Source organism: Hippichthys cyanospilos, chromosome 21 (genome assembly GCF_059441005.1).
Source record: "Hippichthys cyanospilos isolate Australia breed blue-spotted pipefish chromosome 21, RoL_Hcya_1.0, whole genome shotgun sequence".
In the NCBI taxonomy this organism is placed as follows: Eukaryota; Metazoa; Chordata; class Actinopteri; order Syngnathiformes; family Syngnathidae; genus Hippichthys; species Hippichthys cyanospilos.
In genome coordinates this window covers 5,336,703-5,356,791 of record NC_142389.1, presented here as the reverse complement: position 1 = coordinate 5,356,791, position 20,089 = coordinate 5,336,703, and the positions used below count along the sequence as shown (strand labels likewise).

At 40.7% G+C, this 20,089-nt stretch overlaps 3 protein-coding genes across 4 annotated transcripts; all 3 read right to left on the bottom strand.

Moving 5' to 3' along the window:
- Positions 1 to 2,115: 2,115 nt before the first annotated feature.
- On the bottom strand, positions 2,116 to 11,922 carry snx27a (sorting nexin 27a). Its single transcript, XM_088405447.1, has 13 exons — positions 10,978 to 11,922; positions 7,917 to 8,142; positions 7,415 to 7,607; positions 7,270 to 7,334; positions 6,758 to 6,862; positions 6,261 to 6,339; positions 5,907 to 6,070; positions 5,658 to 5,747; positions 4,701 to 4,850; positions 4,368 to 4,496; positions 4,221 to 4,280; positions 4,024 to 4,072; positions 2,116 to 2,887 (listed from the first exon to the last, which is right to left on the bottom strand). Exons 1-13 carry the CDS (start codon positions 11,295 to 11,297, stop codon positions 2,817 to 2,819), a joined length of 1,701 nt encoding a protein of 566 aa, XP_088261573.1. The 5' UTR covers positions 11,298 to 11,922; the 3' UTR covers positions 2,116 to 2,816.
- Positions 11,923 to 11,928: 6 nt separating this feature from the next.
- LOC148406269 (ictacalcin-like) lies at positions 11,929 to 14,533 on the bottom strand. Of its 2 annotated transcripts, none has more exons than XM_088405450.1 (3): positions 14,384 to 14,533; positions 12,235 to 12,380; positions 11,929 to 12,158 (listed from the first exon to the last, which is right to left on the bottom strand). In XM_088405450.1, exons 2-3 carry the CDS (start codon positions 12,370 to 12,372, stop codon positions 12,003 to 12,005), a joined length of 294 nt encoding a protein of 97 aa, XP_088261576.1. In that variant the 5' UTR covers positions 12,373 to 12,380; positions 14,384 to 14,533; the 3' UTR covers positions 11,929 to 12,002. The 2 variants fall into 2 exon arrangements, with proteins under 2 accessions (XP_088261576.1, XP_088261577.1); XM_088405451.1 differs by having other exon boundaries at positions 12,235 to 12,377; positions 14,384 to 14,523.
- A 3,360-nt stretch (positions 14,534 to 17,893) lies between these two features.
- Positions 17,894 to 19,977, bottom strand: s100a10a (S100 calcium binding protein A10a). Its single transcript, XM_088405449.1, has 3 exons — positions 19,693 to 19,977; positions 18,296 to 18,462; positions 17,894 to 18,167 (listed from the first exon to the last, which is right to left on the bottom strand). Exons 2-3 carry the CDS (start codon positions 18,434 to 18,436, stop codon positions 18,006 to 18,008), a joined length of 303 nt encoding a protein of 100 aa, XP_088261575.1. The 5' UTR covers positions 18,437 to 18,462; positions 19,693 to 19,977; the 3' UTR covers positions 17,894 to 18,005.
- Positions 19,978 to 20,089: the final 112 nt, after the last annotated feature.

Genomic DNA, 20,089 nt, shown 5'->3' with positions numbered 1-20,089 from the left:
CAATAAAAGTCTGCTTAGTCACAGGCTGCAAAACCGCCGACAAAAAAAATCAACAGGTCACAAAACCTTCACTTACTCAATCCCAAATACATCTTTTTACGTTATTTTTTTGTCTAGATGTTCAACCCCAGTTATTTAAATGCATAATTTGTTTTCAATAGTGTTTGGCTCAAGGAGAGTCTAAAAATGGCACTAAACGAATAGACAACACTCACCAGAGTTATTAATTACTTTAGTAATTTATGTAATCCTAATTTAGTACTTAATTCCCTAATATTGTGGCAGTTCATTCCCTTAAGTAATTGGCTATTAAAATATTAACCACCTGAAGCAGTCAATTATTGTCGCACTTTATTACCTAAAGTAATCGATCGAGTACTTATTTCATCAAGTACCTGCCAATTTTAGAGCCTCGTTTGGCCAAAACACTTGGATAAAATTGATAGAAATATAAAGAAGTAAATGGGACTGAATGTCCGGTCTCGAAAAAAAAATGTCTTTGGGATTGAACGATTTAATTTATCTTCATCTGTGCAAATCGGGTGAAAATCGCCATCCAGCCCTTTTTGGGTGGAATAACCACAACTATTCCGGTTCAATAATTAAAAAAACGGTTAATACTGCGGCGTATGATTGAGACAGCTGGCTGCAGTGCTCAGTCACTTAGACACAGACATACACACCTCCTGACACATGGTTAATGGAGCCATCTGCAGGGGGGGGGGGGGGGGGGGGGGGGGGCACTTAGCTGGGTGAACTACACAGCCCACAGCATCACATTCAAACAGGACTTAACACTGGGCCTCTGTTGCCCCCTATTGCCCATTTGGAAAACTGCAGGCCATGACATGGAACGCCATACACTGATTTCTGTTGCCCCAATTGAAATGTTATGGAAAGCTTTTCCTCAAAATCCTTGATATCCATCTTAAGGTCCATGTACTAGGATATACTCTTTGTCCGCGATAGTAACAGTGCACTCCGACTAACTTGAGTAACTTTTCGATTAAACAAAAAAAAAGTGCAAAGCCATTTGTCTCTGATTAATCTCTAGAATTACATCTCTAGATATATTTTATTCAGCAACGCCTGAAGGCAGATGACGTAACATCATCTGTTTAATTTCTGGCTCCTCTGCTGGAACACTTAGTCACTGACAAAGCACACCCATATAAAAGCTAACGTATAGTACATCATATTGCAAAAGAGTCGCAACATCAGAATTTAGCATAAAGTTGCTTCGTATTCCAATTTATTTACTCTTAATTCGAAAAAGCAGTGTTCTTGTTAGGGCATAAAAACATTTCAATTAGATTCGCTGCCTCATGCAGAAACTCTTTTCAAATCTCATGGGCCCCAACTTGCAAACCAAAGTACTAGAATACCAAGTGTTGTTCTGTAAGTGCAGCAATGTCATTAAAAAAAAAAAAAAAAGTTACCCTGCTTAATGTACTGGTACTCTTTGCCCCCTAGAGGAAAACTATCAGTCAGCACCAGGTGAAAAACTCTTAAAAGTCACTAGGGATGTTCGATACTTGTTCGATATTTGTTTTTTTTTCAGACTGATAACTAGTCATGTTTTTGAATAGTCATCAATACCACTAGTACTTTTGATAAACACAATACTGATACTGATATTGTATTTTCCTTCAAATTTCATGAAATTAATGACAATTTCCTATTCTTCTAATATCTATTTTCCGCTTCGTGATGAAGAACTGTTCCAAAAAAGCAGCCGATACTAGTACCAGCATACATTCGAATAGGGCCGTGTAGCAGCCTGATACTAAATACTACTAGTACTTTTTTTTAACCCACTACTGTGAGACGTTAGTGCCCACTCGTAGGGCATTTTGGTGCTATTAGTAGATTCTGGAATCTACTAGTTTTTACATATCGATTGGATGCAGTGCAGCAAAGTAGTTTATGAGTAAGTTTAAGTGCCTATTGGTGGTACTAGTCAAAAAAAAAAATCACTATGTCGTCGTTCTACGAGAGCGTTAAAATTGTCAGGCTGAAGCGGGCTAGTACACGAATTGGAAGGTGGATGATCAAGGATAAATAAATGCTCAAAAGGCTTTCCATACAATTCATGTTCGATCAATAACGCAATAATTATAGCTTATATTAATCTATATTTGATCAGGAAAAAAAGACTTGTTAAACATACACACAATTAGAACAGTTACATTTTGTGTTACCTGTGTTTTTGGACAAAATGACAAAAACCAGAACAAAAAAAAAAAAAAAAGACTTCACTAATAGAAAACTTCTTTGTTCGTGTCCAGCATCAAACTTTGCATCCTTCAGGTAGCGTTTTTTTTGTTTTTTTTCCTTCTCACCCGGTCTGATTCCCTTCCTTTCCGTCTCAGCCGTGCGGGCTCGCTCGAAGCCGAGCGAATTCTCCCACGGCTCGCGTAACCGTTTTGGGTACGCGCTTTTGTGTGCGGCGCGGCGAACCAACGTGTCGGCGCCTCCTACGGGAGGGGGAGTGTCTCACAGACGCACAGTATGAAGATCCGGTAATGAAATGAAAGCCGACTTCCCCGCATCGCTCGTCTAGGTACGAATCCCTGGCTGCACGTGTATCCCTATTCCCCCCTTTGCAAAAAAAAAAAGTCGATCGTATTCCCATTCCCCCATTTGCAAAGAAAAAAAAAAGTCTATCCCGGTTTGACCTTTTTCAAGGGGGGTGTGCGGCCCGCCTCTCCCCGTCCCTTTAGTCCTGGTGTGGTCGATGGGCGCGCTCTCGGGGTGAGTGTGACGATGCGAGTGGAACAGTTCGGTGTGGGATGGATTTGCGGTTTGGCTTTTGTTTAGGATGTGGCGATTTCGCCCCCTAGGTGGCGCCATCCCTTCTGCTGCGTCTCCAGAGGCGGCAGAAACTCTGCAACACAGAGCCACGGAGAAAGAACATGATATCGTTGCCATAGTCGCGCCAGGACGTCCTCGTGTGTCCCCGGGAGCGTTTGATACGTTTTGCCGCGTGTTTATAAAAGCAGATTAAATCTCAGAGGATTCGTGATAAGGAGACCCAAAACATCCAACCCACAAAATGCATTTAAAAGTCGCCAAAATAAATCCCTTCCAAACAGAATTTTCTATCATTAATGTGACCTTTACGACCTATCTGAATTCTGAACGTGCAAATAGTGACTGCTGTTTTGATCATAAATTTTTGTTTATTGTTGTGAGTGGAAAAGCTATTTGACACATTTTCACACTTCTGCTAGATAGCAAAAAAATATCAGCTAAGTTTTTAAAAAAGCAATTTGTATTCAACTACGTTTTTAAAACAACTATTTGAATTTAATCAGAGGCCCCTTAAATGGTGGCGGGTGCATGCTGACTCCCATTCAACATAAATTTGTGATTACATGCTTTCGATTGGCTGATTCGCAACAAAGCAACGTTCCCGTTTTACAAGGGTTACTTTTAAGTCTGCTCCTAATTTTTTGTTTTCAGGTTACGGAAAAGGTTTTGAAATTAATATATTAGTCTTATTTTTTCCAAAAAACATGGCGACCAAACAGAAGTTTGTAGACTTTCAATTTTCAATGCATAAAGTACTTTCTGTAGAAAACGCGCGAGTAAATAAAAACAGTAGCAGCTAAATTCAAATGTCAGCGGCTGCAATAAATTAAAGCCCGTGTACCTTTACCAAGTCTTATACAGTAATCATCAACTGTGCTCCTTTTGTTTTGTTGACCCCCCCCGAACACATACACACCTCGTGGTTTCCATACGGTACTGTCTCATGAGCCAAGATAAACGGTGCTGCCTTTGCTCGGAGGCAAGATGGGGCTCGCCGACAGCTGATCCCTTGTCAACGCAAGTGAATGAAACTCACAGCTATAGTTATTTAAGTTCATCACTCGTTGTTTGCAAATGGTGCAAACGTCTCCCTATGCTTGTCCTTACAGGCTTTGTCAAACAGCAATTTGGACATATATTAAATCCCGAGAGAAATTCCTTCCTTTGTGGTTCTCCTGGAAAATGTTGTTGGGTGTTTAGCATGCCTACCATTGTTGCTGCAGTTTTTGTTGTCTTTATCAGAAGCCTCTTCCTCAACCTGGGAGCAAAGAAATCTAAAATTAATTCAGGACCCGCGCACAAAAATACTTTTTTTTGTCTGTTTGCAAAGATAAGGCTAATAAGGAGCCATATTTAGACATTTGAACTCGGGAGTCAGAATAGGAGAGGAAAGGAGTGGTCCCTACCTGCTTCCTCCACTTGAGCTCACAAAAGACTCGCTCGAAGCACTCGTGCATGTAGTTGAACTGCCGGGCGGAACAAAAACAAACGGGTCGTCTGTCAATTTGTTTCTTTTGCGATTCGTTAAAGGGCATGAGAGGCTCTCCGCTCACATAAGGAGTGAAGATCTTCACCCAGCGAGGCTTCTTCTCCCCTCGAGCGTACTCGAAGCAGAAGGCCATGCCCTCCTCGTCCGTGTCCCAGCGCTGCATCTCGCCCCATTCGAACGCTATCACCTGATTCTGAAAGGAGACAAAAAGTGCTTTGCAAGTCACATTACCGGAAGGGGCGGAGCTACATGGTGGCCATGGCCACACTTTGTCACTCTCTGGCTACTCTTGAGGAAAATATCAATGTCATCGTGTTAATTCTAATACAACAGATAAAAAATGAACTCATTGATGTCAGAGGATTTTTCTTTTTTTTTTTGTATGTAGGGCGCTCACCTCCAGCGTGCCGTCCTCGGTGCAGGCATGCAGCTTGAAGTGATGGATGCTGATGGCCGTGATGACGTGGCCCTTCCTCCGAGAGTCGCAGGAGCAATGGGGGAAAACCACTTCGTTGTAGCCCTCGCACGAGCGCAGCTGGCTCAGGTACTGACAGAAGACACGCAAAAATTACACAAAATGACAACTCGTTTATCAGTTAGCAAATATTTTCAGGGGAAATGTTTTTATGGTCTACTTCTTAATCCTCACATTCGTTACTTTGGTACTGCGACTCGGTAGAGGAAGGCAATGCGAAACGCGCTTACAAAAAGTGGCTTTGCATCAAGGACGAAATATTTCCATGACGATACCATTTAAAAGTGCGTCACACGCCGCTCTTCAATAAATGCAAGGTAACAATGCAGGTGGTTCTCAAATGGCGATGCGTGAAGGCACTTCAGGGGGTACGTGAGATTTGACCGTGTCGTGACAGGAACAGTGAATTTTTCTTTTCAAATTAAGAGCAAATTAGGTGGCACGTGAATCACTGCTAAATTGTGTTACAGCGACTCCTTTGCAATACTTTGTCACCTATATTTAGTTCTGTTTATATATATGCACATTGCTAACGTCTTGCAAAGAATATTTGCAAGACTAAGTGTGGAAAACAAAACAAAAAAAACTACATACTTGCTACTGACGAGGAAACCAAATTACCTAGCATGTCTAATAGCTCGCGTCCAAGAACCACGTCACAAAATATTACAAATTTGTGGCGAGCTTATGCCTTAAAACCAAAAAAAAAAAAAAACCTGCTCTGACACTAGACACAGTTTCATGTCTTTTCCCAACACACTGGAGGTTTCAAATGCTTTTTCTGTTCATCTTTGTGAACTTCCAGTAATGGCTCCAGTATGTATAGTAGCAGCATCCCCGAGTCCCCTTCCCGGACAAAGACGGTTCTGTGGTACTGACCGTGGCCATCTTGCGCTGCTCTGCCAGCTTCTGCAGCTGGTAGGATTTGTCCTCTGTTTTTATGAATCCCTTCTTCACATCATCCAGTGCCTAGACGGCAACGGTGCAAAGAGAGAAGAGATCGGTTCAGGCATGTAGCTGCTATTCGTTTTTTGGTTTTTTTATTAATTAATTTTAATATATCTTTGGCTGGTTGAAGAAAAAAAAAAAACCTGAAATAAAATCTTAAAACGTGGACGTAATCGTGACCTGGTGAAAGCAGTAGTGCAGTGCCAGCGGGTTGTCTCGAAGCAGCTCCTCCTCTTGGAAGCTGAAGAGCCACTTGCGGAGCGCCAGGCAAGTGCCCGGCACGGCCGAGGTGTAGTTCTGCACGTAAAGCTTGTGCGGGAACTCGTTGGGTGCCAGCTTTCGCACTGGAACATATAGGCAAAAATACATTCATGAATAATGTCAAATCCTAGAGTAAAACACAGTATACAGTATAAACAGTCTTGATATGTACTAAGATGAGTATTTGTAAGATCAGGTCCCTCTTGATGAGGCTTTTATTGGCCGCCAGCAAGCATGAGCCATGAAAAACTAAAAACAATTCATAGCTCTTACCAAATGTGTGATTGATGACCTCAAACAGGGCAAAGTAGCTGGCCATAATACTGTCCATCCCGACCTTCACCACCAACGCCTGCAGGAAGAATATTTGTCATCACAATTGTGCCTTCTAGACAGGGCATTTTGATTAACATCTACATTTGTGTAATATGAAGTGAGCATCAACCCCCATTCGATTGTATCTATCTCAGGTGGAGGCCATTTTGCTCTCGCTATCAACCGAAAATGTGATCAAAATTGCCACGGGCGATTGTGACCATCAATCACTGCTCAGCTTGCGTCACATGATCAAAGTAAAAACAAACAAACAGGTGAGCTGTGCTGTGATTGACTGTTACCTGAGGCCTAAGTATTTATTTAACTAATTTTTCACAATATTAATCAGAATTTTGTATTGGATTTGTGGGGCCACAACTATTATTGTAAAAAAAAAAAAAATACAATAATGATGGGTTGACTATCCTTTAAGTTGAGGGAAAAAAATGGTTGACCTGGTAAACTTGATCCGTGGTGCTGTTCTTGCGAACCCTGACGGAGATGGTGGTCTTGTCAGGCAGCGCCACGCGCAGCTCTACGTCCGTTACGCCGTTGTAGTTCTGCGTGGTGAGAGGAAAGCGCCACTCAATATTTACATTTACAAGAGTGGTGCAATACCTGTGACATTATATTTGCAAATTGAGCAAACTGGTCATTGATTTTTTTGTATATTTATATTTATATATGTATATTTTTAGATTTTATTATTATTATCATAGAATTTTAAACACACAAAGAAATAAAATGTGGACCTTGAGTAAAAAAGTTTACCTGCTAGTGTTGTCTTGCATAGTGAATTAAGAAGACGTGCCAGCTCAAAACCAACAAGAGACAAGGCCAATGAGAGCCGCTAATCCTAATGTTAATATGGGATTTTATGTGCAGTTATTACCGAAAACTCCGTAATTTTGCTTTTATCTATATACAGTGTGTGTGTGTGTGTGTGTATATATATATATTAGTATACCTCATCTGATTCTGAGAGAAACTCCTGCATGATATCGCTCTCGCCGATCACCCGTACAGAACAAACTAGAAATACAAAGAAAATAAACCAGGTGAGGAAATAATCAAATGATCATCTTAAGAGTGTCAAAAGTAGGAGGGCGCACCTCGCTCCAAGTATTCCTCCAGCCCGCGTCGGCGAGCGTCCAGCTGCTGCTCCGATAGCGAGAAGGGCCACTTGCCGGGCAGCTTGGGGAAAGTGAAGTTGGAGAACTCGCGTTTGAGGTTCTGGTTGAGGATGGCGAACTCCCGGTAGCGCTTGGAGCAGAGTTGCCGGCCCGACATGTACACGTTGTAAACCTGACAAGACAAATCAGTTCAATCCAATTCCTTATTGGAGGAAACTGGAACTACAATGTGGCCCACTGACACCCCTCATCTAGGTTCTCCTGTCTCTCAGATCAGACCCACAATCTTCTTGAACACCATACCGAAGATTATTTCTTAAACATATTTTTAATCAGGAAGTTTAATTGCGGGTATAATATCAGTAAATTTGAGGACAAACCATGTATGAGATTTTTAAACAAGTCCTGAGACAAAACCACACTACGAACAGCCCCCACATGAGAATATGAAGCGAAAAAGCAAAATAAGCGGTGCACTCACCACAAATCTCTCGGAGTGCTGCTCCACGTGCTTGTAGGTGGGGATGGAGATGGGCACGGCCTGCTTGTCGCCGTAGTCGTAGTTGGGCTGCACGTCCTCGCCTCCCTCCAGGCCGTCGGCTTCCTGCGGCGGCACCGAAAGCACGGCCAGAACCAGCTCCTTCTCGCCGGCGCGGATCAGGTCCACCACCTGCTTGTGGGTGGCGCCCTCCACGCTCACGCCGTTGCTGGAAACATATGACACCGTATTTTTGCGTATGAATAACAAAATTCCAGATGAATGAATCTTATTTCAGTCAATCGCTCCCCGATGAGAAATGTACACTCGTCATCGGGTAACAACGGAATACCTAAGCCGCCTTTCTTGTTTAGTTGTGTCGTCACACACCTGCTGGCTTGGCTTGGCGGAGGCCAGATGGCAGCAGCATCGGGTGTCTCGGGTAATCTTCTCATGAGCAACAACGGGGCGGCCCAGCACTGTGTGACGTGCTAATTGGCTATTTTTTTTTTTTCAACAACGTGATTCTTGCTTTGCAGAATTAAAAAAAAAAAGTCAGTTTTAAGTGTTGCTGGTTTAAAAGTAAAATTGGAGGGAAAAACTAGGTCCATTCATACGTTTGAATTTATTAGCTGCAGCTTAATTTTTTTTTTTTTTTTTTGCTATTTTTTATACACGCCAAAATTTGGATGAAAGTTCCTTTGACTTATTGCCGTATTTAGGATAATATTTTCATTTTTAGAGGAAAAGTGTGACATTTTGTAAAAAGCAAAATCAGGTTTATAAAAAAAAAGTAAATATATTTTCAGGGGAGTAAAGTTGGAATATTCCAAGAAAAAAAAAATTATGTCAGAAAATTTGGTAATATTGCGAAAAACAAGGGAGACCCTAGTGAGGATAAACAACTGTAAAAAAATGGATGGATGAGTGGAAGCAGAGGAGAAAAACAACATTTAAACCTTTTTAAAAATAATTTTCTCAACTGAAAACTGAATATTTGAACAAATTTGCTGAGATGCAGAAATAGTTGTTGTTGTAGCTGTCCAATTTCATAGGAAAGGTGTTGTCTACTCCCACATCCACATAAAAAAATTTAACTTTTATTTTTAAAACAAGTGGAAAAATTGTTAAATGTTGTTAGAAACAGTCAGACTCATAAGAAGAGGATAAAAAGATTTTCAAGGGAACTAACTTGAGAAATTTAAAAATAAAATCACAAATTTGTCAGTAAATTAAATACTTGTATTTTGAAAAATGACTATCTTTGGATAATTCATGTTTAAATTTTCAAGAAAAAAATATTATGAAGGGTGGAAAAAAATACAACCTTTTCTTATTGTTATTTTATTAGGAAAAATATTTACTGCCGGAATTTTTTTGTTGCCATATTTCAGATATTAGAACATTAGTTAATATTGCATAGAAAACCCACAATTTTATCAATTTTCCACAAAAGTAAGTTATAATTTTAGCGTGAAAAATATGGTAATTTGGAATTTTCCGAGAAAAATCAGAATTCAGAATGCATTAACGTGGTATTAAAGTTGTATTTCATGAGGGGAAGAAAAGTTTTTTTCTAGCACAAACATGTCTGCTTTTAATAATTGTTTTAATGTCACTTTATTGACTAAACATGCAGCGGGTCAGACTGACACCTGCAGCAGCTTTTGCGTTGATAAGGAAGCTCGGAAAGAACGTGGTTATCGTGACTTCCTATCGTCTATGAATGAAAAACGTGCGGTTTTTAACGAGACCAGCACACAGACGACTCAATCAAAGTAAACGTCAAAGGAACTTGACCTTGCACGACATGTAACAAAGGAAAAAGAAACGTGTTGACTTAAAATCAGTGCTTCTGCTACACAGAAAATGTAGTTTTTCAAAACGCATTAAAATAAATCCTATATTGTTGAATCATTGCCAAGTACTGCTCATAAACAAAAGACAAACACAAATAAAAACGCGAACCCACAAAAGGAGCTGCTTCTGCAAAAATGTCACATATTCCTCAAAATATGACAAAAATGGAATCAGATATTGCAAAAAGCTGAATTATTTGAGCAGTGCACAATTCCTCATTTTCACATGACGTCAAGTGGTCGAGGACCAAAACAAATTTTTTAGCGTGCCATATTTTTGTTGGCTAGGCAAATACAGATGCTCGTTTCAGTTCCTTTTGTGTAATTTTAGCCTATCAAATCCCCAAAGTCCTATTTGAACGTCTTGTGACTTTGAGTCTTTAAGAGGACATTTTATGGAGGGTAAGAAAAGAAAACTTTTTAATTGCTTGTATTATAAATAGGGTCTCTGGAGTGCCCACCCATAGAGCTTGCAAAAAAAATGCCTTTGTGAGCTGACATTATGCAAACAGAAAACACTCTCGTGATATGTGAAATGAAGACGATAGATTTGGATTTTAAAAAATCAAGTTCTGCTGTCTTTCAAAAAAAAAAAAAAAAAAATGGGGGGGGGCAATACCTGGCGTGTGTGTTTGGGGGGTACGCATAATACGCATATAATAGCAAATCATGAGTGTTAATAACGAGCATGAATGTTTACACTCGTCAAAATGTCACTAAAAGAAAAAAAAGGATGTCAACAAACATCAACGTTTAACGACGCTGTCAGTCTGTGTTATTCACACACACGATGCGATGACGAATTGGACGACCAACACTGCGGTCCATTGTCCACACGAACTACGGCAATTGAAACGGTTAATATGTCTGGAAAACGTCAGAAAGGTTGTCGTTCAAACGTCGAACGTACGTCCAAAACAAGCGGTCCGGACGAGGAAGGTTTTGGGGCGACGAGACGTTAGCTACCTGGGCTAGCTGCTTGGCTCAAGCTAATCAACATGCAAAGCTCGTAGTGCAACTTATATAAGCCGCTAGACGTCCAAAATGGCCCAAAAATACACTTTAATGATTTAAAACGTTCGTTCGCGGCGTAGGTAATGACAAATTGAGCGACTTGTGGATTATAAACGCGTTCAATGAGAAAGAAGCAACAGTTTGATCACAAAGCTAGCGGCGGTGGCTAGCGGGAGACGAAGCCGACTTACACCTCCAGGATCCGGTCACCTTTGGCGATGCCCGCCCGGTCCGCAGCCCCGCCGGGCAGCACGGCGCTAACGTGCTGGAGAGGGGCGTACAGTTCCCCGTTGATGCTCCGCAGCTGTCCGCCTTCGCTGACCTGCCCGCGGACGTTGAAACCGTAGCCCGACTCGGACTTGACTATCCGCACCATCCGCGGACCCGACGTCGCGGTGGCCGGGCTGAGGCCCGCGGTGCCCGCCGCCGGTGCGGTCGCCGCCAGCGGGCCGTTGTGGTGGGATGCCGAAGGGAGAACCGGCCGCGTTTCCTCGCTCCCTACATCCGCCATCTTATCCGCAAGGAGCCTGCTGACTGGCTGGTGTCCTGCGGTCGCTTTGGTGCGGGGCTGGCTTGTCTGCGGGGCTAATTCAAAACGACGCACTCCGGTTCGCTCCCTGCTGCGGCGTTACTACCTCCGAGCTCGCACACTAGCGAGCGGCGGCTGTTGACGACCCGCCCATCTGGAACGTCACGAGACGCGGCTACGCAACTCGGGGGCGTCGCCGCTCTTTTCATACCTCAACTATGCAACTTCACAAAGAAAGTGACGCCTACATTTTACGCATTTGCCCATTTATGATGAATCAAAATACGATCCCGATACCCTCCAAAAAGAAGAAACACATGAAATCAAAACAATCTTTTCCAATTCATGTCAATATTTGTACATTTCTCCCCTTTGTTTTGAAATGAAATTCCACAAAACAGTGAATTATGTGTTTATAATTCTCACGCCTCTTTGTGTTCTTCTTCTTCGAAGTGCAAACTGATCGAATCCAACAGCGCCCCCGGTGGTGTCAGCCATATAGTGAACCCCCATTGCTGCGTGACGCTATTCATCGATCGCATTGATCAATTTGACAAAAAAAGAATCAAATGATTGTTTCGATATATGCCCACAAATCACACAAAAGCATAGGTTGATTATTTTAGTGGTTTATTGTATGACATGAAGTATGGATGATTTTATTGGCGTCTTTCAAAAATGCACGCTTCATTTTTTGCATGCGCCCCCTTTCACTAGGCTCTCTTGCAACACCATAGCGAGAGAAGCCACGAGGCTAACAAACTCCACAAAGTCCACGCTGTTGTCTTTGTTGGCGTCCAGATCCTTGAAGATGCGGTCGATGGCTGCCGGATCCTTAGCTTTCTACTCAACACACACACATCCAGAACAAATTTAATGTTTCGCTTCATGTTTGTCGGCGTGCTGAAAATATACTCACCCCCAGTTCGATGCCGAATTCCTGGCTGAGCATCTCCTTTACCTCTCCTTTACTCATGGAGTTGGGGTCGCCCTCTTTGCCGGCATATTTCTGGAAGGCGTCGATGAGTAAACAGATGGCGCCCTGAACTTGACTCATGATGACTGCTACATACACATGTACAGACGGCAAAGAAAGTTCAAAGGAAAAATTAACTTTTCCGCAAAGTGAATTACATTTTTTTACTATCACACCTCGTGAATGGCGTTGCGATAAATGCGATGTCATTTTTTAAAAATTGATCCTTAAAACGTTAGCTTTGACTTTTTAAAAACAAAATGGTTTGAATGCTTAAAGGGAGACTATGTAAGATTTAGCAACATCTAGTGGTGAACTAAGAGAATGCAATCATTCTGAAGCGTGCCCATTACGGTGTCTCAGAGAAACCACAATTCATGAGTATACTATCACTATACTATGCACAGCAGAAGAATGGCGGCAAAACTTGTCATGTCATGTCGACATGTTGTATCCCGTAGGCGTGGCGCGCCCTATGTAATATAATTACCAATTACTAGACCTAGGTATGTTGATGTGACAGAACATGTGTTTTTGCATATTAATAAGATGATGATTGTATTTTTTTAAGGGTAATTGTGGTTTCAACACTGGAGAGCACAAAATATTACATATTGTACCTTTAATTTTGGGTGCTGTAAATTTTCTTGGGGGGAAGGTGTTTAGGCTTGTATTTATATGAGTAATTAGAATATATTTTTAGGGAGTGTTATGTTGCAAAACGCTAGCAAAATTTGTGTCACAATTGAAAGATATAATTTATATGCAAACCATTCATTTATCATTTTTTTTTAGTTTTGTGTACATTCTAAAATTCAGGCAGTGATTTTTTAAAAATACTTGAATATTGTATTTATTGTCACTGCTTAAATTTGAAACTTTTTCTGAACTTGTTTTTTTTTTTTCTTAACCTCTTGTCCTCACAAAGGTTACGGGCTTGCTGGTGCCTATCCCAGCTGTCTGGGCAGCAGGCGGAGTACATCCTGAACTGGTTGCCAACCAATCACAGGACACACAGAGACAAACAACCATTCACACTGAAAAACAGACCTAAGACCAATATGGAGTGTCCAATATACCTGCAATCTGTAGGAAAAAAAATACAGGCACGGGGAGAACATGCAAACCTTAAACAGGAAGGGCAAAGCCGGAATTGGATCAACAACCTTCGCATGAGAGGAAGCTGTAATAACCAATATTCCATCAGGGAGAAGTTAGTTTTTCAAAATTTGATTGAAAGCTCAATTTGGGGCACATTTTTTTCCTCTTACCGTTTTATTTACTTTCTGACATGATGGCGCCATTTAAAAACACGTTTATCATTGAGTAAATGCTAACTTTTATTTATTTATTTTCACTTTGTGCTTGTATTCATTCTCTTAAAAAATCCACAGCTCAGTTACTTCCATTACATTTTCTAGCTCACGCCAGATTCGAAGTGCAGTTTTCTCTTTTCGAATGCTTTGGCGCCCTCTAGCAGGCGAAGTGCCGCCAGTGTACGTTTACTGGAACTGCCCACTGGGACCACGCGAGGTCTTGTGGTGGTAAAAGACTGGCTGGCACGCCACCAAAGAGCTTTGTTTATTATACCCTCAAGTTGAGGGAGTGGTTTGCAGGGGGAAAGACTATCAAACAACAAGCCTTTTGTCCGAGACATAACAACATGAAATCATGTTATCTGTAGGGAACACTTTGTTTTCAAAGATTAAAAGCTGTTTTTCACCCCCCCTCCACTAAAACCCTGGCGAGCGAAGCATCGTCAAGGTGACGCCGTTGTGCCCCCAGGTACGGGGACTCGATTACAAAGTGTCAACAGATACTTGCTTAATCTCAGTTTAATTTGTTCAGAATTGACTATGTAACATGAATCAGAGAAGCAAACACTGGGTTAAAAAAAAAAAAAAAACTCAAAGTGCACTGCTGCGTTCAAGCTCCCTCGTCCTGGGTGTGGCCGTCAATGCAAACTGCTATCGGATGTCCGTTATGTAAAATGGCAAAGCTCTCCAAATCATGTGCAAAGGTCAGCTAATTTCATTGTTTAAGATCGACGGCAAAAAAAACAACTTTTCTGCGCGTGGAACTTTCCACTCACCTGAGTTGTTGTTAGTGTCGACGTGGAGATGAGTGAGAGCGCAGGGATGAAGTGATGAGGAAGCGGATACAGGGACTGCTTTATACTTCCACCACACCCACTACCATCCCTCCCTCCCGGCGCTCCTTTTCATCCCTCGCTCCCCCTTCCCTCCGATCCTTTTGCAACTCGAACTCCACTTCCTCTTCGAAACATTTTCTTACATAACGTTAGGAAGAAAAGCCAATAAAGCATTTTTTCCATTACATTTGACTTTTTTTCCCCACCCCGCCACCAACTAACTTTGTCCACATTCTGAAAAGTTTATTAAATTGGCATGTTTGAGTCATTGCGTGCATTGTTTGGCCTTGCATTTTTTGTGGCGGAGGAGTGTGACTCACAGTCACCAGCCACAGAATTCAATCCACAAACATGCACACACAGAAATCGGTGCTGTGGCAACAAGCTTTGCTAAGTGACAAAAAAGACTCTCTCACTTCCAAGATCGGATCATATTTCATCATGTTCTAAAATTTGCATCTAATCTAACTGTAAAAGAAAACAGGAATTAGAATAGGATTTTGACAAATCTTGGCCCTGGTTTATATAAAAAACTGAGGGCTGAAAAGATCATTTTAAACCAGTTTTTTTTCTATTTCAAACTACTTATTAGAATTGTCAGTTGACTTTATATATACAATAAAACAATGGTGCCCTTTTGCAACTTTGTTTGGATTTGAAAATCAAACACGCATTTATTTTTATTTTGAAATTTAGGAGAGATTTTGGAGAAATTTACTTAATATTTTACGGCATGGTGATGAATGCCACAAACACAGAAACGAGGCAAACAAACAAAACAATTGCAAATAAAAATGCAAAAACAATAAAAAAAATGCAGCAAAAAAGATGCAATCACAAGAAACAAAATAGAAGCTAGCACACAATAAAATAAGTGCAAAACACACACACACACAGAATCAAATGGCAGCATACAAAAATGTAAACACATTTAAAAAAATGCAGAGGAAAAAGAAGCAACCCAAAAAACAACAGACGCAAAGTTAAAACGAACAAAAAAAAAACATCACTACCCCAATGTGGTGTCACACTGAGTAAGAGCGAAAAAAGAAGGAGCAAAAGAGAAAGAAAGGGAGAATTCCGCGAGAGACAAAACAGAAAAGGAGAAAGAGGGAAGAAAAACTAAAGAGAAAAAGTGTGAGAAAAAAGAGAATAAAGGAAAAAGAGCGAAAGAGAAAGACATGAAAAGAGAAAAGGAAATCTGGACAGCAAGAAAGAAAGAAAAACAAGGAGAAAGGAAGAACAAGAAAGTGAGACAAAAAGACAACATGAGAAAAAGAAGAGATGAAATAGAGAACAGAGAAAAAGAGAAAAGAAGGAAAGATGGAAAATTGAAAGAAAACATGAAAAGAGAAATGCAGAGAAAGCAAGAGAATGGAGAGAAGAGAAAGAAAGAGAAACAACAGAAGAAAAAGAACAAGAAAAAAACTAGACAAGAAAAAGCAAAAGCATATAAAATAGAGAGAAAGAAAGACAAAAAGAATGAGAGCGAAACAATGAGAAAGGGAGAAAGACAAAGAACGAGAGAAAAAGGACAAAGAGAAGAAGAGGATTTAAAAAAGTGAGAGGAAGAGAGAAACAAGAAAAGCAGAAGAAGAAGAAGCGAGAAAAAGGAGATCAAATAGAAAGAACGACAGAAAGGGAGGAACAATGACCAAGGGAGAACGACAAAGAGTGAAGAGGAGAGCGAAAGAAAGAGAGCGAGAGAGAAAACATCAATGCCCTGAGAGAATTTCAGTTGCGTGTGTATGTACGTGAAGTAATCGTGAATTTAGTACAGTACGTCCCTGGCACCCTCTAACTGGGACATTTAACAGCGTTGTTGTTTCTTTTCTGCCATCTAGTGGTCTAATGCAAAAACTACACAAAATCGATTTGATATCCCCTAGCGGTCAAAATAGAACCCTGCATCTCAAAGCAAAATCAACCTTTCGACACACGTATGGTAACCTAGCAACGTGCCGCGCGTATGTTTACACTGTAACCATAACAACCGGAAAGAGGGCGTGTGGGCCGTTTATGAGCTAATCGTCACGTCCTTTACTTTTTCTTTTTTTTTTTTTAAGCAGAAAATGGAACATTCCTGCGGCGCCTATCATTGAGTCAAACATTTCAAAAGTGGATTCAAACAACAATCCCCGGGGACTAGATTTGATTGGTAAATTTGGCTCCTCCTCCCCGTGGCGTTACGCAACATTCAGCTTCTGTGAGACACAAAGAAAGATTTAGTGGAAAAACACTGATGTGCCCATCCGCCTTGTGACTCATGAGCGGTCTTTCCTCACAGCAAGCGGCCAGCACTAGAAGCACTCAAAGCATCCTATAACGGTCAAGGCGTGTCTGTGGAACGTTCCGGCATTCCACAGCGTAGTGATAAATTGTTATCAACTAAAAGGGAGCGCCTTGTGTACTTTGACTCCGATGCTATATGAACTACAGTTTGCGTTAGTCCGTCACACCTAACCGCAAGACAAATGATCATTCTTGTGTTATATGACATAATATTCGCAGCACAGTATCGACGCATTAGTATCGCAGCTCACTCTACAGCAGTATACTGTGAAATAGAAATTGTGATATCCTTGGAGATGATATATAATAAATATTTCAATGTTTGACATTTTTTAGATCACGTTTACGCAAGTGTCACGTGTCGATATCAACAAGTATTATCTCACAAACCCATAAGAGCGTCAATATGCTAATATCAAATAACAGTATTAGGTGCTGATGCAAATATTTCACTTTCGAGAAGATAAAAGCAGCCTAGGATTCTGCCCGATACCAAAATTGATCCGATTTGATATCAGCAGGCTTCACAAACATCAAACATTTTGGATGTAGGTCATTATATTGATTTAATGGCCTGATATGAGCTCTATAGGCAATATCGTAATCTTTTTGATTTGATATACACATATGCCACAAATTCTATTGACATATTGTATCAATTGCCAAAATACAGCATTGATAATAATAATGCTGTATCAGTGTATCTCCCAATACAATATTAACGATAAAACAAATCTTTAATCACTGTGTGTTGACACCAAATATCAGCATTGATCGTCCAACTTCCAATTTTGATAATACTGTATGGTATCGATGTACTGTGATCACAATACTATATCAATACATCAGTCTGAAACGTTGACAACTTAATACAATAATGGCAAAGTGTTGACACCAAATATCGATATTAGGGGTGTTCCGATGGACTGATTTCACTTTGCGATAAGATTCCATCATTTCATTCTAGAGTATTGTTCGATACCAAAATCGATCCTCTATCATATCAGCCGGCAGGACTAATATTGGAGGTTATTGCTTTTTCGTTTATATGTTGAGAACCTGCAGGAGCTCGGTTCTTGCTATCATCTCAAATGTGATGATGATATCATATTACGATACACGGTCTCACGCATACAATGAAACAACACAACTCGTAAGTAGGACCGTGAATTGAAATCTTCCAAGACCTTTTAATGAAGACACGAGACAAAGAAAAATAAAATTACAATGAAATGCTTTGTGGAATGTTGCTCCCTTCTGGAAACTTCCTTCACTTTCTGCCCTGATTCTTCATGCGCAACTGATAACACTGCTCACACGCAATGGACAGTCCCACCACCAGGGACACAAACTCTTCAAAGTCCACCTGGCCGTCCTTGTTGGTGTCCAGGTCCTTCATGATCTTGTCCACTGCAGCCGGATCCTTCTGGGACTGAAAATGCAAATAAGAAACACGGATAAATGACAATAACGTCTTTGCTCATTTTGATTAGCCCGTCTATGGAATTTTGCAAAATTGTATAATTTGGTCAAACTTTGAAAACTGTAAAAATACGGTACCCTTAAAAAGTTAGACAGCTCGTTCTCCATCAACTCGCGGAGCTCTCGTCGGCTGAGGGTGCCGTTCCTGCCGTCCCTTGAGGCGTAGCGGTGGAACACCAAGATGAGGGACTCCATGGCCGTCTCCAGTTCTGAAGGCATCTTTGCTCGCTAGGTTTGGACTTGTACTGAGGGGACACATTTCATAGTCAATCACTGTGAAGTACACACATTTAGCAGTGTTTTTACACCATATGACAAAAATAAACTTCTGTAATATTTATGCATTAAATTCTTTTTTTTAGCGCCATCCAATTACTTTGGGGAAATTTTGGATATCTGGGGAATTTTTTTTACATACATGCAGTATTTTTAGCCCCTTGATACCTGAAAGTTATATATATTAACTACATATTTAAATGTAAAAAATACGATTACTTTATTGCACAAATTCCTGACTGCTCATTCCACCCATGACCACACCTGTCTGAAGTATTGTGACATCATGGTCACTCCTTAGAAAAATTTCTGGTTACGCCCATGATTGTAGCATGCATTTTTTTTCTCTCACCAATACACTTAATTTGTATTATTTTAGCATGTTAGTAAATGTTAAAAAAAACAAATTAATAGTAATTACACGTGTTTGCATCGCTTGTTTTATTCCACAAATTTTGCAAAAATATGCTCAGTCATTATGGCAAGATGACCGGTAAATGTATTGATTCATAAAAAACAACAATAATAACATTGTTCCAAAATTATATCAAACTAATACTGGACGTGTTTTTAAAAATAAATTTGGACCTAAATGTCAATCCTCAGAGAGACATTTGAAGCTTTTCTTGTCCTGGCTAATGCCGCAGAGGAGCAATAACTTGTATCAGCTATTTCTTCATGCTTAGTTTATTTTTAACTGGGACAAAGCTGGCATTTTAATATTCAGTGTACAGACATTGTAGCGGTAATTTTCCATGTTGTAATGCAATGAAGAAATGTGGGCCGTGTCCCAGTGAAGGGTTAAGGCAAAAAAAAAAAAAAGCCTGCGAACAGATGACTAAACAGTCTGCAATTCACAGTAGTCCGACGTGGGGGAAAAAAAAAACAACTATTTTTGTCGTCTGAGATTCAACATTGGAGCAATTTTTACATGAAGTCATGTCCTTGCTCGGTCACATTCATGTAACAAGCCTGGGCTTGCTACATACAAAAAACCTGACACATTTTTTTAAAGCTTCTAACGCTACATACAACAAATTATGAAACCAAAGTACGACCACCAAACTTTAATTAAAACATCACAGTATAATACAGCTCTTAATAACTCCAAAAAGAGGCTTTATACAATATTTTTAGCTGCTGGCTGAACGATGAAAGGTTAAAGATCAATATGCAAGTTCAAAAGATAAATTTCCTACCTTGCAAAGAAGCTTTGGCGTCAGCACAAGGCGAGTATGCAGCACGCAGAAGTTGGCACAAAGTACAGCTGTGGTTTTTATAGGGAGGCTCCGCCCTGCTGCGCTGCGTTTGCGTCAAAAGTGAGCGAACCCACGAGCAGAAGTGCACCGCGGCCGGTTGGTTTTGGGGCGTAAATAAACTTTACACTGCAGGTCAGAGGGAGTGGTAGTTGGATGTTGATGACTCGGGCTGGACTCGTCAGACGAAACCGGAGTGATTCAGCGATGTGCATACAGATGAGTGGCTGGGTAATCGATTTACCAAGTCAGCAAATCCTTGGAAAGATCTTGAAATGTTGACTAAATACACAACGCAAAAAAAGGAAGCATTTTTTATGTCGGGTGAATTTGTGAAATC